This window comes from Loxodonta africana, chromosome 7 (genome assembly GCF_030014295.1).
Source record: "Loxodonta africana isolate mLoxAfr1 chromosome 7, mLoxAfr1.hap2, whole genome shotgun sequence".
NCBI lineage: Eukaryota > Metazoa > Chordata > Mammalia > Proboscidea > Elephantidae > Loxodonta > Loxodonta africana.
The window spans coordinates 126,836-150,372 of record NC_087348.1 but is presented as its reverse complement, the minus strand read 5'-3'; the positions used below and the strand labels follow the sequence as shown (position 1 = coordinate 150,372).

General features: G+C 61.1%; 3 protein-coding genes across 9 annotated transcripts; 1 reads left to right on the top strand and 2 right to left on the bottom strand.

Annotated features, from left to right (window-relative positions):
* The first annotated feature begins 5,371 nt into the window (after window positions 1–5,371).
* Window positions 5,372–7,726, top strand: IFITM5 (interferon induced transmembrane protein 5). The gene is made up of 2 exons (XM_003423058.3): window positions 5,372–5,566; window positions 6,327–7,726. Exons 1-2 carry the CDS (start codon window positions 5,372–5,374, stop codon window positions 6,537–6,539), a joined length of 408 nt encoding a protein of 135 aa, XP_003423106.1. The 3' UTR covers window positions 6,540–7,726.
* A 211-nt stretch (window positions 7,727–7,937) lies between these two features.
* Window positions 7,938–14,625, bottom strand: PGGHG (protein-glucosylgalactosylhydroxylysine glucosidase). 7 transcript variants are annotated; one of them, XR_010322361.1, is made up of 15 exons: window positions 14,506–14,619; window positions 14,199–14,320; window positions 13,661–13,941; window positions 13,064–13,298; window positions 12,268–12,703; window positions 11,203–11,322; window positions 10,775–10,906; window positions 10,409–10,520; window positions 10,245–10,317; window positions 9,954–10,090; window positions 9,522–9,655; window positions 9,335–9,430; window positions 9,077–9,174; window positions 8,790–8,919; window positions 7,938–8,566 (listed from the first exon to the last, which is right to left on the bottom strand). XR_010322361.1 is itself a non-coding variant. In XM_064287468.1 (15 exons), the coding sequence occupies exons 3-15, from the start codon at window positions 13,917–13,919 to the stop codon at window positions 8,511–8,513; spliced, it is 2,100 nt and encodes a 699-aa protein (XP_064143538.1). In that variant the 5' UTR covers window positions 13,920–13,952; window positions 14,199–14,320; window positions 14,506–14,619; the 3' UTR covers window positions 7,938–8,510. The 7 variants fall into 7 exon arrangements, 6 of the variants coding, with proteins under 6 accessions (XP_064143538.1, XP_064143536.1, XP_064143540.1 ...); XM_064287468.1 differs by having other exon boundaries at window positions 8,790–9,001; window positions 13,661–13,952; XM_064287466.1 differs by having other exon boundaries at window positions 8,790–9,001.
* A 2,042-nt stretch (window positions 14,626–16,667) lies between these two features.
* Window positions 16,668–23,010, bottom strand: NLRP6 (NLR family pyrin domain containing 6). The gene is made up of 8 exons (XM_064288930.1): window positions 22,803–23,010; window positions 21,807–22,087; window positions 21,524–21,562; window positions 19,571–21,320; window positions 18,690–18,785; window positions 17,502–17,672; window positions 17,267–17,434; window positions 16,668–16,806 (listed from the first exon to the last, which is right to left on the bottom strand). Exons 1-8 carry the CDS (start codon window positions 22,829–22,831, stop codon window positions 16,668–16,670), a joined length of 2,673 nt encoding a protein of 890 aa, XP_064145000.1. The 5' UTR covers window positions 22,832–23,010.
* Between the last annotated feature and the right edge of the window lie 527 nt (window positions 23,011–23,537).

Below are 23,537 nucleotides of genomic sequence, written 5' to 3'. Positions count from 1 at the left end.
GAGGGCCTCCACCCAGAGGGGCTGCCTGACAGGGGAGGTGGTGCCCTCCTCACCTGAATCCAGGGGAAGAACTTGCCTGGGGCAGATACTCCTTCTTGGTGCCCTGGAAGGATCAGGGTGGGGAGCAGGCCTGCTGGCTGGGCAGAGGCAAATACAGCACAGACCGCCCTGCCCTCCAAGCCCTGCATACTGGGGGGCGGGCAGGCTCCCTAGGGAGGTGGTGAGATGTCTGGGGGACCCCGGCTATCCTGGGACTCCCCCAAGGCCGACCCTCAGGCTGGTTTGGGGGAGTGGGCCCTTCTTGCCCAGATGCCCTGCCACTTTGGGGAATCCGGCCACGACTGGGTGCCAGCGGAGGGGACAAGGATTGCAGGTCCTGTTTGCGGAAGCTCTGGCTTGTCACCCCGTGTGACCCCTGTGCTTCCACGGCTTATCTTGGATCCCTGCCGCCTCCCCACCATTCATCCCCCTCCCCCGCAGCACCCTAACGCCAAGACCCCGCCATGGGTGGCGTTCCTTGGTAGTGAGGGGCACCCACGACGATGCCCGTTCTTCCCGGGTCCCACGGGTGTGAGCATGAGGGGGGAGTGCAGACCAGAACACGGAGAAGGGCAGTGAGCAGGCAGCGCGCCGGCTGGTCTGGATGGGTCAGTTGCCGGTACAGTGCAGCGGCGTCCCCTGCTGGTTCCCAGGGCTGTGGAGGAGCTGCCACGTACCAGGCCCGGGCGAGGTGGGTGGGTCCCAAGTCCCCTCGGGTGGGCGGTGCCCAGGACTGCTGGCGCGGTCAGGGTTTGGCTTACGGTGTGTCTGCCCTGTGAGTCGGAATCGACTGGATGGCAGTGGGTTTGGTTTGGGTTTGGGTGCCTGCTCTAGCGTGCCTGCTCCCTGAAGTCTCAGCCCCTTCCCCACCATGTGTGACCTCTTTTGTGGGGCATTGCTTTTTCCAGATTTGTTTGGGACCCCTTTTGTCCTTTCAGATGTGTTTCTACTGAAAACATCGTCTACAGCAAGACTGAAATGTGCCCCTGTCCAACCATCTGACATCCGTCTTTCATCTTTTAGATAACTTTACCGTAACATCAGCTCAAAAACAGGAGTCGTTAATCCTTGCCTTAACACAATGTGGACCTACTCGAAAATTCGACTGCACCTTCCTTGGTTTCACTGATGAAAATTGGTCTATGATGTACTCAAAGCCAGTTTTTTCAGTTTCTTCTCTTTCCACACTCAGCAGAGCAAGCTCACACAGTCTGCCTGGACCCATGGAGGCTCTCAAATAGCACAGTATTAGTTTTAACTTTCTGAATGATCTCTCATAGCTGACGATGGAAACACTATGGTTAATAGTGGTTTCCCACCGCTTCAAGTGGTGCCAGGGCACGTGCCACACCTGCCAGGGCTTAGCTATGCCTCTGCTGTCCAGGGTGTTTAGTCTGGACCCCAGGATAGCCTTCAAAGCCCACCAGATGACTGCCCCACGGGAGGGCCCAGGGTGCACTGGGGAAGTGCACCACATGGGCCAACCAGAGAGAGTCCCCAAGGCCGAATATACAGACCACATTCATCCCTGGGGGCAACCGTGGACAGCCAATCAAGAGGCTCCCCAGCTTCTGCCACTGAGGAAGGCAAGCAGGGACAGGCAGGAGGGAGGGTGTGTGCACACTGTAATCTCATCGTCCTTCTTTCTGCACTGTGACTGGGTTTCAACTTGACCAAGGACTAATAGGGTTGAAGGGCCCTACACAGGAGGCCAGGTATGCACAGTCACGCCCAGCCCTCCTCCAAGGAGCACATGCCCATTCATTGGGGCCTGAACCCTGAGGACAGGGAGCCCAGCATCTCCAGGACATGTTGAGGCCTCTGCGAACAGTGCTGCTCTCTCCAGGGAAGGCAGTGTTGCCAGGGCAGGAATGGGCTCTGTGGCAGGTCCACCCTGTGGGGCTTCAGCCCTGCCTCCTGGGGTCTGGGACGGCTGGCTCTGGTGTTAGAAAAGTGTTGTGTGGTGTTCGTAGCAAGCCCAGTGGACACTCTCAGCGCAGACCCCTGGGAATTTAGAGCAAGGCCTGCATCTGTCGTGGGGGTTGTAAGCTTTGCCCTGGTGGAGATGGACACAGGACACCATGGAACCTTGTCTATCCAGAACTGCCACCATGACCAGGGTCCTTCAGACCCACCAAGTCATAGTGCTCACTCCCAGCAACAATCCATTCCAGCACGAGAGTGGAACATTCTGGACTGAACAGACCAGTTGCCCTGACCCCATGTCATCCTCAGCTGTTGCACCCATACTGGTCCCGTGCTCTTTCCTGGGGTTGCAGGAGGCCTCCTTTGAACCAGATAATGGAGGTTGAAGATGTCTGAGCCTGGTTCCCCAGGGCCACTCAGGACGAGGTGGCAGGGTGGACACAGCTGGTGGCAGCAGGACAACTCCCCCAGGGGTGGCCCGAGGACCGTGGTGAGGGGAGACCCTCCCCACGGGCAGAGCTGCAAATGGGGCTCCTGGCCATCCTCTGTATGAGGAAAGAGACATGGCCCAGGACGGAATGTCCAGGGAGGTGTGGGCAGGGGAAAGGGCTGGACGGCTCGCTGGGGGCCTGGCAGGAGAGAGTGCAAGGTGGGGACATGGAGCCTGGGCTAAGGGCTGGGGATGGCCATGAAGCATGGTGATCTTTGAGCCTCGTGTTACCCTCCACCAGAGCACATCACTCCAGAAATGGCCCTGAAGTGTTAGGGCTGACATCCACCATTGTCAGCAGTCCCAGTGCTGGCTCAAAGCCACCAAGACCAGCAAAGGGACAGGCTAGGGTGAGGAGATGTAGGGTAGATCTTAGAGGAGCAAGATGGTGAGAACCTGCTGCAGCCCTGAGCCAGTTACAGCGGCAGGGGTGAGATCTGTTCCCCTGAAACCTCCCTCTTTTGAGCTTCTCTGGGAAGAGAAGACCTGTGGAATTGGAGAAGCTGCTTCCAGAGGCTTCTATAAGAGAGGTCCATCTGGGCGGGTCAAGGGGCGGACTGAGGCGGACTTGAGATGCCCCGTGCAGGCCACCTTGAGGAAGGAGAGCTTCTTGCCCCGCTGCTAGGAGGGCTGGCAGAGATGGCCCTCAGCAGCCAGCCTCTCCCAACATGCCTCACTCAGTGTCATGCCTCCTCCAAGGGCCCGACATCCGATGTCTGGTCAACACTGAGGTGGTATGGCCTGGTCCCTCATCCAAGTTTGCTTGTCTCCGGGGGCCGTCCCAACCCCAGAGCCAGTTGGGATATTCTCTGGGACTGAAATCACAGCTCAGCTCCTTCTTCCTGCTGATCCAAGAGCCTCTCTGATAAATGAATCTCTTCCTCAGAGTCGGCTGCTGGCACCACACCCCTCAGCAGCTGCGAAGGACCATGTGGGCCATAGCAACAACCGCAGCCGTCATTGAGTGGGACAGAGCCGCTGCAGAAGGGTATATGACCCGTCTTGTTTTAACAGGGTCACACAGGCTGCAGAACTGAGAACGGACTCTGGGGGTTTCTGGGAGGTGAGGGTGGGCACAGTGGGGAGAGTTAGGGATGGTCAGGCTCAGCGTGCATTTGGAAGGATTTGTGGGTGGGTTGGGCATGGGGTGTGGATGACAGGGGACAAGGGGACGATGGGGCTTTTGCCCTGAGCAGCTGGAAGGGTGGAGTCACCCTCACCTGACTGGGGAAGACTGGGCAGAAAGGGCTTGGTGAGAGGATCACCTTCTCTCTGTGGCAGTCAAGTCTGAGATGCCGCAAGTGCAGGTGGCTGGATGTGTCACTGTGGGGTTTGGGAGGGAGCCTGGGCTGACAACATACACATGGGTGGCATTTACAGCTGCAGGCGGCTGAACCCACCAGCGGGATGGAGGCGGGCACGCCAGGAGTCTGTCCATCATACCACCTGCGGGATGGAGGCGGGCACGCCAGGAGTCTGTCCATCATACCACCTGCGGTGGTCACAGGAGGAGGCCCGGCAGATGTGTCCTCCGTGCCCCACCTCCACCCCACCTCTAGCAGCTGTAAGGACAAAAACAAATTAAAAATCAGGAAGTAGGCCCTCCCTCTTCTTTCGGAACTCACTTTAGAAAACTCTTAATTGCACACTCTTCTCCATGTCTTTGAAAAGTGTGTAAATCTAGGCTGTTTCCTTAAAGACTCCGGAGCCAGCTCTTGAAATGTATTCAGCCAGGATGGTGTCCCAATCCTGGTTCCCCGGCAGGAGATAAGCTTAACCTCAGGGCACCAAACACGAACCTCCCTCTGCATAAAGGTACTAGGAAGTGAGCGATTTCCTCTTGAAAACAGGAAGGTGATGGGTTGGCTTTACCCACTCAGCTATCTGAAGATGAGAGGTCTCTGTCTTTGCAGTCTCTTGAGCGGATTGCCTGTGATGCATCACGTTTTGGTTTAATGCTCATCCAAGAATAAAACTGCTTTCTTTCTCTTCTACCTTTGTGGAGGGGTTGTCTGAGCTGGGAGCAGATTTTCTTTCTAATTACACTTCCCCAAATCAGCACCAGCCTTTGTGTTCCCAGGGCCCAGGCTGGCAGGCACCCTCCGGTGCCCAGTGAGTGGCTGAATGAACAAATGAGTGGGGTCATGAAGCAGGTATTGTTACCCCCATTTTACAGAACCAGAAGGTTGAGGTCTCAGTGAGAAAACTGTGGAGTGCTGGGCTGCACCTCAGGACTTGGTGCTGGGGACAAGGGGACAGAGGGTCCCCAGTGCTGCAGCTCCCATCTGGACAGGTGTGCCACTCCCAGGCCCAGGAGGTCTCTGAACTTCCCAGAAGGTGAGGCGGTGTCCTCTGGCAGCCCTGAAAACCCATTAAAAAAAAAAAAAAAACACTCCCATCAGTGGGTTCCGACTCATAGCGACCCTATAGGACAGGGTAGAACTGCCCCAGAGGGTTTCCAAGGAGCTGCTGCTGGTGGATTCCAGCTGCCGACCTTTTGGTTAGCAGCGGAGCTCTGAAGCACGGTGCCACCAGGGCTCCTGGCAGCCCTGAAGCGGTACTAAAACTCCTGGTCTGCGCTGCCACTAGGCTCCCCCACCCCCACTCCCGCTGCTGTTGGGGCGGCCTTCCGTGGGGTTGCCTGGCCCCCGTGACACTGCAGTGGGGTATGGGGCTGCTGGAGGGGGCTCTAGTGGTTGGTCCGCGGCCACTGCGCGCCCCTCCCCTTGCCAGCCTTCGAGGGGGCCCTGGGGCGGGGGTGGCCGCACCCCTCCGCGGGTCCCAGGCTGTAATTTGTCGTTATATATAGCGGGCGGCTCTGGGCTGGTCCCACAGGCGGGCGGGGGCTATAAGAGCAGCCCGGGGCGCCCACCCTTGAAGCGGGCGTCGGACGAGGAGGAGACGGCGCTGGAACCCATGGACACGGCATACCCCCGCGAAGACCCCCGGGCCCTGGCGCCCCGCAAGGCCGAGGGCGCCACCCACACAGCCCTCACGCTGGAGGCGCCGCGCCCCCAGCTGCCACGCGACCACATGATCTGGTCGGTCTTCAGCACCCTCTACCTGAACTTGTGCTGCTTCGGCTTCCTGGCGCTGGCTCACTCCATCAAGGTGGGCAGGGGCTGCCTCAAGGGGGCTGCTCAGGGCGGATGGGGCTGCCTCATGGGGGCTGCTCAGGGGGGATGGGGCTGCCTCATGGGGGCTGCTCAGGAGGGATGGGGCTGCCTCATGCGGGCTGCTCAGGGGGCATGGGGCTGCCTCATGGGGGCTGCTCAGGGGGGATGGGGCTGCCTCATGGGGGCTGCTTGTGGGCCCCTCCACGTTCCGTGGGGGGCTATTTAACAAGGGGAGGAGGGTACTTCATGGAGTCCCCTTGCCAGGGGGCTGGGGGGAGATGCTCCACGAGGGCTACTCATTAAGAGGGGGCTATATATACTCCACCAGCGTGATCGTGGGTGGGAGTCACCACTCAGGGTGGGGGTGTTGCTAAACAAAAGGGGAGGGGCTGTCCTTAAGGGGGGGCCCAGTCCATCCAAAAGGGAAGGACTGGGGCTAACCCACAGGGTCTTTCATCACACGGTGCCTTTTCAGACGCTGGGGCTTTTCAGCTCCTGGGGTTGGGGCAGGAATGGGGAGCCTGATGTTGGCCTGGGATGGCTGGCGTGGGACAAGGCAGGGGTCCTCAACCACCCAGGGCCCCACCAAGAGCCAAACCCTTGTATGGAGTAGGGGGCAGTGAAGGGAGTGTCCGTCCCCTTAGGCCATACCCCCTCTGTCTAAGCTGTAAATTCAGTGGCTGCACGGGCTGGGGGAGGTGAAGGTCCCCAGGCCCCCAGCTCAGGGTACACTTAGAGGCCTGGCCTGTCCACAGGCCCGAGACCAGAAGGTGGCAGGGGACCTGGAGGCAGCCCGACGTCTTGGCTCCAGAGCCAAGTGTTACAACATCCTGGCTGCTATGTGGACGCTGGTGCCGCCACTCCTGCTGCTGGCCCTGGTGGTGACTGGTGCCCTGCACCTGTCGCGGCTGGCCAAGGGCTCCGCTGCCTTCTTCAGCACCAAGTTTGATGACGCAGACTATGACTGACCCCTCTGGACTGGGGGCCCTGCCCCAGGACACTGACCCCACTGTGACCCATCTCTGGAACCCTGATCAGGGGCCCCAGGTGCTACCCTTGGACATCCCAGCCCCAATCTGGGCTCCTAACTCTGAAGAACCCCCATTTGGACCCCAGAGCCTCATACTAACCTCAAGGGCCCATCCTGGGCCTCTAAGTCTGCCCCCAGCCTTGGCTTCCCTTCCCCCTTCCACCACCCCAGGCTCAGGCTTGGGTTCAGAATTAAAAGCCTTGGTCCCAGAAGTGCCTCCTGCGCCTCATTCCTGGTTGTGGGGGAGGGGTGCCACAGCGCTGTCCTCTGAGGCCCCACATCTCCCCTGCACTCTGGCGATGGGTGGCCCTGTGGCTTCTGGGGCGGAGGTGCTGAGTATTTTAGAAGGAACTTTGGGAGCTCAGGCTTTGATCACCCGGCTGCCCCAAGGGCTGTGGTTTAGTGGTGTACATTCCAGAACGTGTGGGGGTGGGGCTCCCTGATCACACACGTGCCTCACTCTCCTCTGTGCATGCATGTGCGCACTCACACTCACATATGTGCACATGCATGTGCACTCTGCGTGCCCCTCTCGGTGGGTTGGGTGTGTGCAGGCCTCCTTCATGGCCCACTCTGTCCCTGTGTCCCTTCAATTCTGAGAAAGCTCAGTCACTGAGGGTGACTGGGAGGGCGGGGCAGGGCCTTCCCCACTGCTGGGCACACACACGCAGACACACATGCATGTACACACACCACCCACATCATTCCACAGGCTGCTGTGCGCAGGCATGCGTTCTGCCCCAGTCTCTCTGCCTCTTTGTCTCTGTCTCTGTTTCTACCACTTCTGTCCCTTTGTCTCTCTATTTCTCTGTCTCTGTCTTTGTGTTTCACGTTCTGTCTCTGTCTGTCTTTCTCAGACATGCACAGAGAAGCAGACATGGACAAAGTGGTGGGGGGAGGCATTTCTGAGCATCCACGGTGCCGGGTGCAAGTCCTCCCTTGTGCCCCAGGCCCCCCTCAACTGGCAGAGCCTGGCAGAGAGAGGCTTCCAAGCATGCCTACGCCCTATGTGGCTGGTGAGGCCTTGGCTGCTCTGACCAATGACAGGGTGGGGCTCACTGCAGGGGCCTTAACTGCAGGGCAGCTGGGGCTTTGGGCACCCCACCCAGGGCCCCTTCCCTCAGAGAGCGCTCCCCACCTCAAGCCCCTGCCCACCCAGAGCCCCTGGCCCACCTGCCCTACTTGCAGCCTCCAGTGCCCCTGCCCTCTCAGGGACAAGTCTGTAGCCAGAAGATGGCCAGCTGGCCAGTGGCTGGTTCCACTGACGCAGCCAGAGCCAAGAGGAGCCAGGCTGAGAGCTGAGAGGCCCAGCCATTCAGGAGCACCAGACCAGTCATTCCTGATTCCCGAAAGCACAAAACAAAAGTCCTTTTATGGTGAAGCCAGTTGCACTGAAGAGTCCTGACTGATGCTGCTGGTGACACAGCCCTGTCCCCCACACTGCTCACCTTGCAGGCCCAGCACCACAGGGTGTTGGGGAGGGGGGTAATGGGGCAGGAGAAGCAGTGCTGAAAGGGCACAGATGTTGGGCATGGGCGTCAGGCACAGATGCCAACCCGGAGGGCCCATAGGGGAGGCTGATGGAGCATGGATGTGGCTTAAGGGAGCACAGAGGCCTCTTCAATTGAGGCCGGAGAAGGGCTCCACAGGCCAGGGGCTCCAAGAGGGGCAGGTACAGGAGGCTAGGCTCCTGCAGAAGGGTAGCCGGAGGGGTGGACCTCAGAGAAATCTCTGCAGCCAGCAGCCCTTATTGTTCTGGGCCCATGAAGAGGGAATTCGGGTGGGGCTAGAAGGACATGAGAGGGTCCTGGAGGGGGTCCCAGGGGCTCTGGGGCAGGTGTCTGATGTCTTCAAACAGGTCTCCTCAGGAAACTCAGAGCTAGAGCTTCCCAATCCCTGAGTGAGGCCGCTACAGGGGGGACCTTCGTATCTGGCCAGCGGATCGAGGAAAGGAGACCTTGTGTCCTGGAGAAGAGAGGAACATGATGGGGAGGGGGGACGAGGCACACACAGGGGCCACACTGGGGTCACATACCCCAAAGACCTGTGGTGGGGCCATCCTGGGGGGTCACACACCAGGACCCTGGGTAAGGCCACCCTGAGGTCACATGTACCAAAGACCTATGATGGAGCCATCCTGGGGGTCACACACCCAGACTCTGGGGTGGGTTTCAGGTTGGTCTCCTACCTGGGGGCAAGGGGAGCCGAGCCAGGGATGGTCTCAGCTCAGCCTCCAGTGGAGGGGCCCAGGGCCCGGCACGGGTTGTGAGCTCAATGGTCACAGAGTCTTCAGAGAAGGAGAAGTTGAGCTTGCTCCCCTGGTAGAACAGGCCAGAGACAAAAACACCAGAGACCCCCGCCGGACACATGGGGTCAAAGGTTATGCCTGCTCGGGTGATCCTGAGGGTGAAGGGGTATCCGTGAGGAGAGCCAGGCCAGGGCCAGGAGACCAATTCCACCGACCATGGTGCTTACCTGAACCCGGTAAACCCAAAGAGGGCCGCCTGCAGGAAGCCTCCCATGCCTGTCAGGAAGTTCACAGCACCTGACCCATCGGCATTCTCTGTCCACACCTGTGAGGCCAGGTCAGTGAGTGCCGGGCCCAGGGCATATTTCCTAAGGCTGCCATCCCTGGAGGGTCCATGGCTGGCCAGGTGGAAATCACCCCACTGCCTCCCTGCTGCTGTGCCACTGAGGCCCTGCCAAGGCCCCGAAAATGCCAGCCATGCTGACCTTGAAGGGCTCGGTGATGTTGGCGAAGCTCCTGTCCAAGAGGCCCTCCACCCGCCCTGGATCCTTCAGCTCCATCCAGCCCACAGCAAACATGCTCTGGGGTCAGGGTGAGAGGAGATGCAGAGGTGAGGCATGCTACGTGGGGGGAGACTGAGCCTCTGCCCCCTCCCACCCCCAGGCTCCTCACCCAGGTCATGGCAGGGCCATGGGGGGACGTCACAGCCTCATACACCTCCAGGTTTCTCCTCCGAACGCTAGCATTCAGGGGGAAGGGGATGGGATAGCCCAGGAGCACGACATCCGCCTGCTTCACCTCCTCTCCTGGGGGGGTGGGAGTGCTGATGGAGGGGCAGGGGTAGGGGGCAGGGGCTGCTGATGGGGGGCAGGCTGCTGGGGGAGCAGAGACTGCTGATGGTGGGGGGCACCAGGCAGGGGCTGCTAACTGGGAGGGAAGAGGTAAGGGGGTGCTGTTGCTAGGGAAGCAAGTGCTGCCGGGGGGAGGGGCTGCTCTGTGCTTGCATTCAGAATGGACTGAAAGCAAGGCAGTGATTTCAGTGAGAGTTGCCATCGCTGACAAGTCTTGGGGGCCAGAAGGCTCGAAGAAGCTGAGTCCACTCACCAAGCCTGTACCCATCAAACTCGGGGTGGAAGTTCAGCTCCGGGTCAAAGGGCACCTTGATCTTGTCAGCCACCACCAGCCACCGGTCAGGGACAGGCAGACCCAGGTCCTCCGCCAGGGCAGCGGCAAAGCGCAGGCTGTGTGTGTGGGGGGGTGTCTGTAGGCCCATGTGGGGGGTGGGGCTGGCCCCACATGTCGGGGGGGATGGAGGTGGGTCCACATGGGGGTAGGGGTGGGTCTGCATGGGGGCTGGCCCACATTGGGGGGTGGAGGGTGGGCCCAGGGCCTGACCTGTTTTGGACCAGGACATTGGTGTACACTGAGTTGTTGACTCCTGAGTGGAACTCATCGGGGGGCATGACTCCTGGGACATGAGAGCAAGATGTCTTCAGAGTGGGCTGCGGGGGGGGGGGCTGCCCCTGAAGCCAGCCTCCACACCCCCCTACCACCCTCACCCCTCAGGTGGTACTTCTTCTCCCCAGGGCTCCACTCCACGCGGCTGCACCAGAACTCGGCCACGGCGCTGACAAGGTCCCAGCCCCCAGCATCTTGGAAAAGCTGCACGTCCTGGAGAAGCAGCGGAGGGTGGGTGGGGGCACGGCGCCGGCTCTTCTCACTGCCTGGGGAACACTGCCCTTCTTCCCTAATGCCTGCCCCACCCTTTAGAGCTCAGAGCCCCACAAGGCCTGGCCCCAAGACAGACAGAAAGGCACTGGGGATTGTGGCCGCATCAGGAGGGTTGTCATACCTGCAGAAGGCTGAGCCCATAGGGGCAGATGCACATGATCACACCTCACCTGGCAGGCATGGTGGCACCTCACCTGCGTAGTGTAGTAGTACAACTCAAAGGCCAACACCACGGCCCCATTGATGTGCACCTCCTGGACACCGTAAATGTCCTCAGGACAGACCTCCAGACCAGATCCAGCACTCTCCCAGGCAAACTTGGCCCCCTGAGAAAAGGAGATGGCTTGAGTCTGTTTTGAGGGCCATGGGAGCCAGTCCCTTCCTGACATACTAGGCCTTCACCCTGAGGGTGGATCCTTGCACAGAGGCAGATGGAGGTGGGGACTCCCCTGTCCCTGTGCCCCTCGTTCGAGCTGGTGGCTCTGAGCACCAGTGTTCTCACCTGCCAGCACCTGCTGTGTGCCAGGTGCCCACTGGGTGATGGCGGGAGGGGTGTGGGGGGCTGTGCTCCCACTTCCTCCCTCAGTGGGGTGGCTGGGGGAGTGCTGCCCAGCCCCCTTACCTGGTAACCCAGGTTGTGGGCGTTCTTCAGGGCCCCACCCAGCGTGCGGATGCGGTACTCCAGGATGGCCCTAGCAGCCTCAGGGTGGAACATCAGAACATTCGGGAACATCCAGAGATCCTGAGAGCACACGAAGGGGCCCTTATTCTGGGAGCTGGATGGGCTCTGGGGGCCACGCAGTCCTCCACCTGCCCGCACACTGCCCTGGCAGGTCTTAGAGCCTGTGTGCATCAAGGACGGACGACAAGGCCTCCCACTGCCTCTGTCTCCTCCAGGTGCTTCTCTACTGTCCACCCAGCCTGGCCCAGGACCTTGCTGTGCCCAGCCCAGATGCTCCTCTGGCTGTCTCAACTGCCCACACGGAAGCCCAGCTCTTCCCCTGGCTTCCTCCTTGTCCTGCCTCTGCGCCTCTCGGCATATGGGTCTGCCAAGGGCTCAGCCAGACTCTCAGGAGGGGGAGACCGACAGCCTGGAGCAGGATTCTGCTCAACCACTCACTAGCTGACCCTGCGTGAATAAGTAGCCTCTCTGAGCCCATCTGTAAAGTGGGCCCACAGTGCAGAATTCAAGAGGCGCTGGATTGCAAAGGAGCAGCACCGAGCTGTGACAGGATCCCCGCCCAGTGGTCACCAAATCCTGCTTCTCCATCCATCAGCTTCTCCTGGCCCCCCGCCCATGTCGATCGTCACAGCCTGCCCCAGCACCCACACTCCACTCAGCAGCCACACAGATATTTCTAGAACGCACCTCTGTTCCTGTCACCTCTGGCTCCCCTAGCTCATGCGTGAACTCCAAGCTCCGCACCGTGCTCTCTCCCCTGGCCCTGCTCAATCCGGCTCCTTGAGAGCCTCTCCCCTGGCTGTGAGACACCCCGCCCCTCATGCGTGAGGCCCCTCCTCCCGTGCATGAGACCCCTCCCCTCATGCGTGGAGCCCCTCCCCTCGCTGCGTGAGGGCCCACACCCCGGCTTCGATCCCCTGAAGTGCAGAGCCTTGGCCTCAGGACCCTCCGCACCGCTGCCCGCCCGGCGCACCGGGTAGACGCGCCGAGGTGGACGGTGCGCACCTGGTCCCAGAAGACGTGGCCCCAGTAGCATTCGCCACGGCTGCCGTTGGAGAGGCCGCCAGGGCTGAGCCCGTGGCAGACGTGCCTTGGGGCCCCGGGCTGGGGCAGCGCACTGAACAGGTAGTAGAGGGCGCCGCGCAGGGCTTGGCGCAGCCGCAGGGGTCCCGCCACGTCCAGGCCGGAGCCTGCCCAGAGCCCGGCCCAGGCCTGGGCGTGGGTCGTGTACAGCTCGCCCCCGGCCCGCAGCCGCAGTGCCTCCTGGAGGTGGGCCTGGGCCTCTGCCTGGCTGTCGCCCACTGCGGTCAAGAACTCCCAGGACGCGTCCTCTTCGTCTTCCCCGAGGGTCAGGGCCGCGGGCGCGGGCGTCCACATCATGTGCACTTCCTGCCGGCTCCCCCCAGGCTGCTCCGGGGTGAGCGTGTGGCCATACAGGTACCTGAGGGAGCGTGGGCAGTTGGTCAGGACCAGGGTCCGGCCCCTCCCTCGCCCCCCGGCCGCCACGCCCCTTACGCTCCCCTCACGGCCCTCTCTCGCGCCCCCTCCAAGGTCCCCCACACCCTCTCTACGCTCCCCTGCCAGCCCCACACCGCCCCCTCCGCCCCTCTTACTGCCTTCCCTTGTGCTCCCTCCTACGTCCTCCCCACCCACCTGTGCCCCTAACTGCCGCCTGGCCGGTCACTGATCCCTCCCCACCACGCTTCTCCCCACCCACCCCTCCGCTTCCTCGTTGCCCCCATGCCCCCTCTTATGCCCCCTCTCTTGTACCCCCTCCCGGCTTTCCCCCTCGTCCCCTCACAGAGCTCCCTGGAAGTCCGGGCCCAGGTGCAGGTCCAGGTCTGGGCTTTCTGGGGAGAAGGCTGCCCGCAGCTGCACAGTGATGGGCCGGCTCTCCGCGGCCACGCGGGCAATGGACACGCTGAAGACCAGGACGTGGGGTAGCGTGCGGTGGGCGTAGAGGCGCTGGGAGGCCCGAAAGCTGGTGCCCTCCAGGGTGTGCAGAAAGGAGCCTACGAGGGCAGGGCCTTGGTCACCTGGGGAGGGGTGGAGGGGAGACCAGGTCCCCCGGTCTGCCAGAGACCCGTGGTCTGGGAGCCAGCCACTCTGACCCCTGGTGGCCTTTCTTCACAGCGAAAGTGGGTCCATCCTCTGAGCCTCACTTTCCCTTTTTGGAAAGCTATGGGCTGCACAGGTGACCCCACTAGAACCCAGCAAAGGGAAAAGGGGGTGAGGCCCAGGCCCTTCACTGCCTGAGGCCCTGGGAGAGGCACTGGGCCTCGGGAACCACCTTTTCCTTGTGAATTGGGGTCCTGAGTCCCCTGTGTAGAGTTAGGAGGTGATGGGATGGGATTTTTGTAGGAGGGAAAAGGAGGGAGGGTGGACAGGCGGTGGCTACCTGTGTTGGTGTCCAGAGCGAAGGTCTCTGTCAGCTGCTCTCCCGACTCTGCAGGGGACTCCAGCTGGACATTGAGGGGGCTGGGCAGAGTAGCCCGGTGCGTGTCCCCCCCAGCTCCATTGTACAAGCCGCTCACATGCAGCACATCATGGTACACGCGTGTGCCCAGGTAAGCGCTGGTCACAGGGGCCCAGAGGCGGGGGTCGCTGGGCAGAGAGTGGGCAGTGAAAATGGCGGGGTCTTCACTGGCATCATCCATGGAAAGGCTTGGCTGGCATGGCCTAGAGAAGGGCTGGGGTCAGGACCCCACGGTTCGCTGGGTCCTCCCCCTTCCTATGTCCATGAACCCCCCCTAAATCTACCTTGGAACCTGGCTGACATCTCAGCTTGTGCAGAGCCTTCATCCATGCCCCACCCCAGAAAACACCTCTTCAGCTCCCCAGGCCCCTTCCCAGAGACCCCCTGGATTTGACCCTCAACCCTCAGAGCTGCTCAAACCCCCTGGTATTGGTCTCCAGGACCAACTGAGGCCCCATACCTGTCCCCCAAGCTCCTAGTTTAGGACCCCAATCTGGACCCTTTGGGGTTCTCTGGCTGCCCTCGGAGGACCCCAGGAACCCTGATCCCCTTCCTGTGGTCCAGCAGATGTGGTCACTGGGTCTGTTGGTGGTAAGAGTTGAATGAAGTGAATTCAGCCTAGGGGATAGACGCCCTCAAGGTGGTCAGGCTGGAGGCTGGGGTGCCAGAAACTGAGCCAGGGAAGGGAGAGGCCCTAGGCTGGGGCAGCTCAGGGTGGGGGCCAAGCTACGGGGGCAGGGGTCACCGGCCGCGACTCCAGGACTCACCCACAGCAGACCTCCTGCTCAGGCCACCGGGAAGGGAGCCTGGGGTCCCTGGACTGCCCCTGTGGTTGCCGCCGCCCCTCTAGGGCCAGAAAAGAGAAGTTCCGCCTGCCTGCCAACTCACGTCACCAGGAAGGGCCCAGGTCCCCGCCCACAGAAGGCGGCCCCAGGCAAGGGGATGGGCAGGGCCATCCCGGCCCGCCCTCCCTGTCCTGAAGGCTGCATAGCCCAGGCCGGATGCTCGCAGGCAGGTGGTGGGGTGGTGAAGCAGGCTGTGGGAAGGCGCTGCAGTTCCCCCCCCCCACACACCCACCAGGGTGGAGCTGTGTCTGTTCCTTCCTTGGAGGGGCAGGCGGCTGGGCCTGGTGCACGTTGTGGCCTGAATTGGACATACAAGGACTTGGGGGAGGAGCAGATGTGTGACATTTGAGATCAGATGACTAATGGTGGGATGGGAGGGAGCCTGGGGCCCTTTGACCAGCCACCCCCAACTCACAAACTGTTTCGAGTTGTCACCATTGATCATCCCCCAATGAAGCGCAGTCTCCTCCTCCCCTCTCCACCTCTCACCTCCCTCCTCTCTCAGACCCTGGTGTCCAGCTAAGCCTGGGCCTGTCTCTTCTCTGTCCCTCTTGCTACCTGCCTGATGTTGATGCCACGTGGGCCCTGACATCTCCTGCAGCTGCCCCTTTGCCTAGCCATGGGGGTCCAGTGGTCCCAATACCAATCTGCCCAGAGTCTGCGATGTCACCCACCTCGCTCAGACACATACCCAGCTGGCTAGAGGTGCAGCAAGGCCCTGCACCCCCAGTCCCTCCCCACCCCTGCCTTGGTGCTCTGACCTCATCTCCTACCCCCCACCCCCCATGCTGGCCTCCTCCTTGTTTCCTGAACATTTCAGGCAGACACCCCTTAATGGCTTCTGCACCTGTTGTCTCATTTGCTTGGGACATTTTTCCTCAAGAGACCCTCAGGACGCTCCCTCACTTCTGTTCCCAGATATCCTGTCCTCATCTGGCATCCTGGACCCACTTCACGTATGAAGCCCTTCCAGTCCTGGCTGCTTTCCTCCACAGCAGTCATCGGCCCTCTCATACATGACCTTGATTCGTGTTGTGTTTGTGTATCACATGTGTACTTGCTGTATCATACCGTGTGTTTATCACATATGTACTTATTGTAGTATGTTCTGTATTTATGTATCATGTATGTACTTACTGCCTGGTAGACCAGGAGGGCCGGGAATGAGTGCACTACTTAGAAAGTGGATTATGAGAGAGTTTCCCCTAATGCCCGGGGTCTCCCCCACCCAGAACCACCCACAGTGGCCCGCAGAGCAGAGAGGACTCAGGGCCAGCTTGAGCACAGGAAAACCCCCTCCAGCCAGGCTAGCTCCTGAGCCTGTGTCCTCATGGGTAAAATGGGGGATGACAACGCCCACCCTGTTCATCTTGATTGAGGACGAAATGAAGGATGGCAAGTGCCTGTTAGGATGCCCGCTCAAGTGTGACAGATGCCAAACCAAATGGATCCGAAGGGGCTTTATTATCAGGGCTTGGGTGGCTCCTGGCCCCTCCTGTTCTCTACCCCTGTTCTCCCCTGGCCTTCCTTCTTGAAGACCTTCATGGGGGGATGCCTCTGGGCTTTGGCTCAGGGGTCCAGCCTCAGGGACGGCCTCACTCAATGCCAAAGCCCAATTTCCAGGAAGGGACAGTGAGCCATCTACCTTGGGTCAAGGGTCAGCCCTGCTTGATCCACTGTGGCGTGGGGCAGAGTTGTGGGGGCTGTGGGGTTACACTGTCGATGGGGTGCGGCCAACAAAGGGGTCACCTTGCACTGAGCAGAATGGGTAAATGTGCTCATTAATGGAGCCCTCGCAGTTATCTTTACTGGGGCATTTGCAAGGATGGCTGAGGGTCTCAGGAGAGGAAGGGGTGGGGAGGAGGAGACCCTGGGTGAGGGGTGGAGGCGTATGTTCCAGGGCCCATCCAGGACCAGGTGAGGGGCTATGTCTACCTGCACCTCCCACCTGCCTGGCCATGTCCCTTTGCCCCCAGCCCAGGGCATCTTGGGCTCTGAAGAGCTGCCCAAGGCTGAGTACAACATCCTCCATATCGGGGCTCTAATTATGGTGGAGTCATCCTCCTTGGCCAGTCTTCAGGGCCTCAGAGGGCACTGCTGACCCCTTCGAGAGGCTCCGGCTTGTCCTCCAGCCCAGGATGTGTGATGACCAGGTCTGGCTTTGCCATCTTCACAGCCTGGAGCTCCTGCAGCGAATACTCACTCAGCTCCACCGAGGCCAGACTGCAGCCATGCATGCACAGGACAGAGGGGGCGGTCAGGTGGGAGGGGCTGGGCCAGGGCCTGGGAGATTGTGGGGAGAGCGGGGGCCAAAGCCTGGGCCTGAAGAATGGGTGGCACGTCCCACAGGAGGGCAGAGGACAGGAGAGAGGACAGAGCTGGAGGGGAACAGAGGACCAGGGCTGAGAGAGCAGTGGGGGGAACTGTTGGCCCAGGCTGTGACCAAAGGCCCACAGGACAGATAGCTGGCCAGTCAGGGAGGTTGTCAGAGGCTGGGGGTGGGGCAGGGGCTGAGGGCCATGGCTTCAGTGGTGGGGTCTCTGTGGCTGACCACCCGGGTGGCATTTGAGTGTGGTCCCTCAGGGGTCTCTGGGCAGAGCTCCACTTCAGGGCCCAGGTAAAGCCCCCCAATCCCCTAGGGTGGCCGGGCTGTGCATCTACAGAACTTGCCCCTTGCCTGCACCTGAGGGCCTTCAGGCTGCATCCAGGCTGCTGCAGGGTGGAACACAGGTAGGTCACAGTGGGTCCTGGTAGCTGGCAGCCACTGAGGTCCAGGGTGGTCAGCACAAGGCTCTGCTGGAGCAGGCCGATCAGGTACTGGAGTGCTTCCTGGAGGCCAGGCTGCTGCACCCTGAGGGAGGCCAGTTCAGGAGGGGCTGTGGGCCTCCCCACCCCTGCCCCTCCTGGCAGGGCCTTACCTGAGTGTCTGTACTCGGCACCTGGGCCAGGCCAGGCCCTCACACAGCACCCGCAGGCCCACCTCGCTGAGACTGTTGTGCAGGAGGCCCAGCTCAGTCAGGGCAGGGGCCGCTCTCAGGGCTTCAGCCAGGTCACGGCAGACCATGTCCGGGAGCTTGCAATGGGACAATCTGTGGTCAAGAAACATGTGGGTTCATCTGCAGCCCCCTGGCCCCCTCACAACACCCCAGCTGTGCAAACTGCCTAGCTCTCTGGGGAGACATGCTGGCTCCACACCTGCCTCCCTGGGCCCCACAGAGCTTTGTGCGTGGTCCTTCCCTCCTGCTGGACCTTATCCTGCCCTGGCCTTTGATAGTCCCACACAACCTACTGTCAACAGTTCTCGACACACCTTAAAACCAACTGCCATTGAGTCAATTCCGAATCATAGCAACCCATAGGGAATCTCTGTGGAAGCAGACTGTCACGTCTGCCTCCCAAGGATCAGTTGGTGGGTTTGAACTGCTGACTTTTCTGTTAGCAGCCACGCACTTAACCACTGCGCCACCTGGACTCCTTTTAGTGTATCGAGTCAATCTCTAATGGTTGGCTAGTTGTGTTGTTTCAACTTTTGTGCCATTGTAAATAATGCTGTATGAATATCTTTCTGTATTTAGTTTAGCATTTGAATTGTGGGCATCAACCCTCTAAGGCAGAGTCTTTTGGCTCCATTTTACAGAGGAGGAAACTGAGGCTGAGATAGGCTGACTTGCCCAGCATCACAAAGAAGTTCCAGACAGCCCGGACTCGGAACCTGCACCCTGAACGCCTTTCTCCATTGCTTCTAAGAATCCAGAGGGATCTCCCAGCAGTTTCCAGTTGCACTTAGTAGCCTTCCTTTGGGAATGGAAATACCCCCGGGGCTTCTTTATCCCTCCCCTAGAAGGCTTAGCCGTACCCTGCTTCTCCCTCAAACCAGGGCCACGCCTTCCTTCCTACTGGTCCAAATCTGGGGAGGGGGCCCCTGCCAGTCCCCCACTCCTGCCTTCTCTGCTCTCTGTGGGTGGATTCTGGTGCCCTCAGCCCCAGACACCAGAGTGACAGACTCTCAGCCTCCCTCAGACAGGGCCCCACCTCTGTCCCCACCCCTGGGAATCCTGCCTGGAGTCCCCTCCTTGGTAGCCACTGAAGGAGACATGGTAACTCACGTCAGTCTACTCAGACCGCAGTGCTGGTCATTCATGGCCTCACAGAGTGCACGAAGCGGGGAGGCTGGCGGTTGCCTTGAGGAGGCTCCGGAATTCCTGGGGGAAAGAGGAAGGTGAAGACCACCTGGCCCCTCCCAGCCCCTCCCTCCCAGAAAGGAATCCTTCCTCGCTCCAGGCTGAGCCAAAGCCCCTTACCTGGTCCTAGATATGCCCCATTGGCCCCACACCCCCCTCTGAATCCAGATGGAAGCCCTCTTTGTGGCCCGTGCACACCACCCCCTTCCCCATGTGCAGATCTGTCTCTCTCCCTGGACCCAGCCTCTGCCATGTCCTGATACTCATTCTCTAACAGATGCTAACCACCTGTGCCAAGTAAGAAAGGGAGCATGGCCTTGCCTGGGGGAGCTGAGGGTCTAGTGGAGGAGATCACTGGCAGGTGGTTGTGGGGTACTTGTAGGGTCAGGGGTCCCAGGCCACCTGGGGGAGCCAGGCGAGGCTGCCAGGCCTGGCCAGAAGCTGAAAGTGTTCTGGGTGGAGGGAGGGTGTGGTAGGCACAGACACCCCCAGCATCAAGCATTGAACTCTAGGACTAAGGCTGAGAAGCCATAATGTGGGGAGAAAGGGGGCGTTGGGCCAGAGCCAGGCAAATGCTGGGAGGGTGGGCATGGACAAAAGACCCTGGGGGAGATGGGTGCTGCTTGGCAAGGGGGTGGGCAAAAACAGCCTTAGTGTTCCTCCCTCCTGTATGGGGGAGGTTCCGTAGGTGTGTCACCTTCCCCTCCCCAGGTGGGCACTCAGGGCACACGTGTGCCACGCCCACAGGCAGCCGGCATATGCACAGTGTCATCAGACCCACAGGGCAACCCTCTGCAGAGACCCACCTGCTTCCCAGGCTGCCCTGCAGCCTCTTCACCAGGCTCCTCTTCTTCTTCTTCTCCTGCAGCATACTCAGCTGGCACCTGAGCAGCCGCAGCGCCTGTCCCTCGGGGCAGCACTGCACGCAGTAGCTCAGGACCGCGAGGTCCATGCGGCTGAAGCACACTCGCTCCAGCGCCAGCTCCGGCAGGCCACGCAGGGCCTGGCGCACGAACGCATCCTCCTGCGTCTCATACAGGCAGTACAGCAGCTCCAGCGGGTGGTTGAGCTCCTCATACTCCTCCTCCTCTGGCTCCTCCGACGCCTCGAGCCCCTCCGTCCCCTCGGTCCCCTCTGGCGCCGCCGTGGAGCGGCCCTGACCCTGCACCCACAGCAGCGCGTCTTGCTTCACGCGCTCCGAGACCAAGCAGCCGAAGTGGCGCTCAATGTCGCGCATCCGCTCAGTGCTCAGCAGTCCGAAGAGGAAACGCGTGGTGAGCGTGAGGTGGCCACGCAACTCTGCATCCCGGCGCAGGAGGGCACCTACGCCACCGGCCGGCGCCTCGGGGGCCCCCTCCTCCTCCAGCAGGTAGGACAGCGCAGCGAAGAATTCCTGGAAGCTCTGGTCGACGAACTGGTAGGTGACCTCGGCCTCCAGCACGCCGACCATCTCCTTCTTGTTGAGAAACAGCGTCTGCACAACCGAGTCGCTCAGCTCCAGTCGTTCCAGGTCCTTCTCTGCAAACTGCGCCCGGCGCCCCAGGACGCCCTCTCGGGCCAGGCGGCACAGCTTACGCAGCTCGCCCTGCACGTAGGCTCCGTTGGCGGGTGGCGCCGATCCCAGCAGGCTAACGATGAAGAGCAGGTACACAGATGTGGTGGTCTTGGAAGTGCGCGACAGGTCCTGGCTGCTCTTGAGCTGCTGGCGCAGCACGGAGCACACGATCCAGCACACGAAGGGCACGAAGCACAGCGCGAAGAGCGTCTCGTTCTCCTTCACGAAGCGGTAGGCGCGCTCCGCCCTCCGCTCGTCTCGGAAGAACTTATAGAAGAACTTCTTCTTGTCTTTGGCCGAGAATCCGCGCACCTCGGCGCACTGCGGCGAGCGCAAGTGGCGGTGCAGCCCCCCGGGTGGGGCAGCGCGCGTTGTCACCAGCAGGCGGGCCTCGGGCAGCAGAGCCTTGCTCAGCAGCGCGCCCAGCACCTGCGCGCCGCTAGTCGCCTCGAAGGGATCCGCGCAGGGCGCGGCTTCGGCGGACCCCTGCGCAAATAGCTCGTCAGCGCCGTCCAGGATGAAGAGTAGCCGCTCGGGATGCGCCAGTATCTGGCGCACGGGCGCGCCGCGGTCGGGGCACTGATCCAGGATCAGGTCGGCCAAGCTGCTGTCGCCCTGCCGCTCCAGAAGCTCGCGGCACGGCAGGAAGAAGGCGAAGTCCACCTGGCCATGGTACAGCTTGCCAGCCGCCCAGTCGTACAGGATCTTTTTGGCAGCCATGGTCTTGCCAATGCCCGCTGGGCCCTGCAGCACCACGGTCAGTGGCCTCCCGCCCTCCTCATCCCGGCTGAACAGACGGTTGAAGGTGTCAGTGTCTGAGCGCCGCGCGCGCCGGGGCTCCGGTTCCTCCGCGAGACCCAGCGTCTCGTCCTCCGGATCAGGGCTCTCAGGCGCGATGAGAAGCTTGGTGAAGCGCTTGGTGATCTTCACGGAGCGGGCGTTCCTCTCCTTCACCTTGGCATGCAGCTGCAGCACGTGCTGGCGGTATTTCTTCTTGTACTCTGGGGCGGGGGGCACCAGGACACGGGGACGGAGCGGGCAGTGTCAGCCGACCCACTCTCGGAGCCCATGCCTTCCCCGCTGGCTCAGGCTTCAGTCCCCCCAGCTCCCCTGCCTTCCCAGCTCCAGCCCCTACTCTTGGGACCAACTGCCTGGACTCCCTAGTGCTCGGGAACTAGGGCTCTGAGGCTGGGGCCGGACCTACCTGACACTGAGAGCTGCGCCGAGGGGCCAGGCCCGAGCTCTGGAAGAAAGGCCTTCTGTGAGGCTCCGCGGAGTGTGCAGAGTGGCAGGGGTGTGGGGGGTGGGGGTGGGATGGGGAGGATTGGACCACCCTGGATCACCCAGGAACCCAGCCCGAGCCGCTGCGAGAGTTCGAGGCAGCGCTTTCCCAGGAGTGTTAAGGAGGCGTGGGGTGACTTGTACTCGCAGGACGAGCGGGAAGGGAACAGAGGTACTGGGCCCCGGCCTCCCTCCACTGCGCTCACGCTGCAACCGCTGCTCCTTGAGTCGCGCCGCCACATCACGCACATCCGACCTCTTCAGCGCCTTGTGGGCCACTTCCAGCGCGGGCTCTGGCCCATAGAACTCCACCAATCGCTCTACCAGGTCTATGGCATCAGCGCCCTCTAGCCGCCCCCACGGGATGCCGCGGCTGCCTTCGGGCGCATTCCGCAGCTTGTGGCGGAAGCGCTTCAGCTGCTCCTGACTTAGGTCCTCAAATGCGGCCAGGAGCAGCTCTCGCGCTGCTGCAGCGCGTTGCCCTGGGCTGGGACAGGCGGGCAGGGTCAGCATGTGCACCCATCCCCCACCCCCGCAGGTAGCCTCAGGCCAGGCGTTGTGCTCTGCATTGAGGGGAGGCCTCAGAACACCCCCACCCACTGCTGGTCCAGGCATCTTGGCAGTGGGTGGTTAGGCTCTGCCTCCTACCTCACTGCTTCCTGGGCGGTGAAGTGGAGTCTCTCCTTGGTGGTCACTGGCCCACCACTGAGCAGGTGCCAAGTGCCCCAGTTCCAGGAAGAAACTTCCCCTCTTGTTTCCTCCCTTCCACATACCTGGCCACATCAGGCCAAACCCCCAAGATGGGGGCCTACAAGGACCCTACTCCTCCTTCCTTCCCCACCTTCCCTGAGGGCGTGGGGAGGGAACATCCCAAGGAGGGCTCAGGCCTGGCTATATTACCGAATTCCCTGCCACAGGCTCTGGGTGGAGCCCAGCCTGGGGAGCCTGGCAGCAGGGAGGTGACTCTGAGCTCAGGAAAGGGGTTTCCCTGGGGCTGACTCCTAGTGGGGAAGGGACTCCCAAAGCCCTCCCTGAGGAGAGAGTGCCTGGAATCCTGAATCTGGGGTGACAAGGGGGCAGGGTATGGACCAAGGGCTGTAAAGCGGGGAGTCAGCAGGGTGAGGAGGAGCCCGAGCCCCAGAGAGCTGAGACCTGTTGATTCCCAGGTGGCCCAGGTGACCTCTCATGGAGCAGACACTCACCTGGAGCAGGAGGCCCTGGGCTCCTCCATGGAGGCCTATCCTGTGCTCTAGCACTCAAGGCCAGAGGCAGGATCAGAGAGCTGACCCCTCCCTTGGCTGGCCTGCAGGTTATGCAGCCCCTCCATGCCCCAGGCCTGGGGCCTTCAGCTCAGACAGCACTGAGAAGTCCAACAAAGTCCCCAAGCTAGTAGCACAGACAAGGGGCACATGTACCACTCGCTCTTAAGAGCTCAGCTTGGTGACCTTTGACTGTCTACAGATTCCTTTATTTGGTTAAAGTTCCCTGAGAACCCATGGATGTGGCTGTGGGCAGGTGTGGTGGGGAGGCGTGGCTGTGGGCATGAAGGAGGCGGCTGGCTCAGAACAAGGTCTCACACTTTCAAGCTTAGAGATAAGTTTGTTCTGATGGCAGGGGAGAGGAAGGGGGTACCAGATAATGGGAGCACGGAGAACAAAGGGGGTACATGTGTGGCGTTGTAAGGGAAAGGACATTCCCACATGGGGCTGAGGCTCAGGGATGGGCTCTGTGAATCCCACAATCCCACTGAGCTGGTGGGAACAGGTTTGGGCATGAGGAGTGTGAGTGACTTCCTGGGGCAACAGCTGACCACATGAGTGTATGTGCACCAAGTGTGTGTGTCCGGGCAAAGGTGTGAACAAGCTTGTGGACATGAGCAGTGGGTGTGGGTGCCTGTGGTAACATCAGGCACGTGTATTACAGGTTACTTCTCTCAA

What these genes read in the sequence shown, in the direction of transcription:
- PGGHG (XM_064287468.1), bottom strand. Translation starts at nt 13,919, where the DNA reads ATGGATGATGCCAGTGAAGACCCCGCCATTTTCACTGCCCACTCTCTG. An exon ending in AATGTCCTGGTCCAAAACAG is followed by an intron (nt 10,091 to 10,244) that starts GTCAGGCCCTGG and finishes CCACACACACAG; the next exon opens with CCTGCGCTTTGCCGCTGCCC. An exon ending in GTTTGATGGGTACAGGCTTG is followed by an intron (nt 9,656 to 9,953) that starts GTGAGTGGACTC and finishes CCACCCCCCCAG; the next exon opens with GAGAGGAGGTGAAGCAGGCG.
- NLRP6 (XM_064288930.1), bottom strand. Translation starts at nt 22,831, where the DNA reads ATGGAGGAGCCCAGGGCCTCCTGCTCCAG. An exon ending in TGCCGAGTACAGACACTCAG is followed by an intron (nt 17,435 to 17,501) that starts GTAAGGCCCTGC and finishes GGCCTCCCTCAG; the next exon opens with GGTGCAGCAGCCTGGCCTCC. An exon ending in TGCAGCCTGAAGGCCCTCAG is followed by an intron (nt 16,807 to 17,266) that starts GTGCAGGCAAGG and finishes GCATGGCTGCAG; the next exon opens with TCTGGCCTCGGTGGAGCTGA.
- IFITM5 (XM_003423058.3), top strand. Translation starts at nt 5,372, where the DNA reads ATGGACACGGCATACCCCCGCGAAGACCCCCGGGCCCTGGCGCCCCGC. An exon ending in CGCTGGCTCACTCCATCAAG is followed by an intron (nt 5,567 to 6,326) that starts GTGGGCAGGGGC and finishes GCCTGTCCACAG; the next exon opens with GCCCGAGACCAGAAGGTGGC.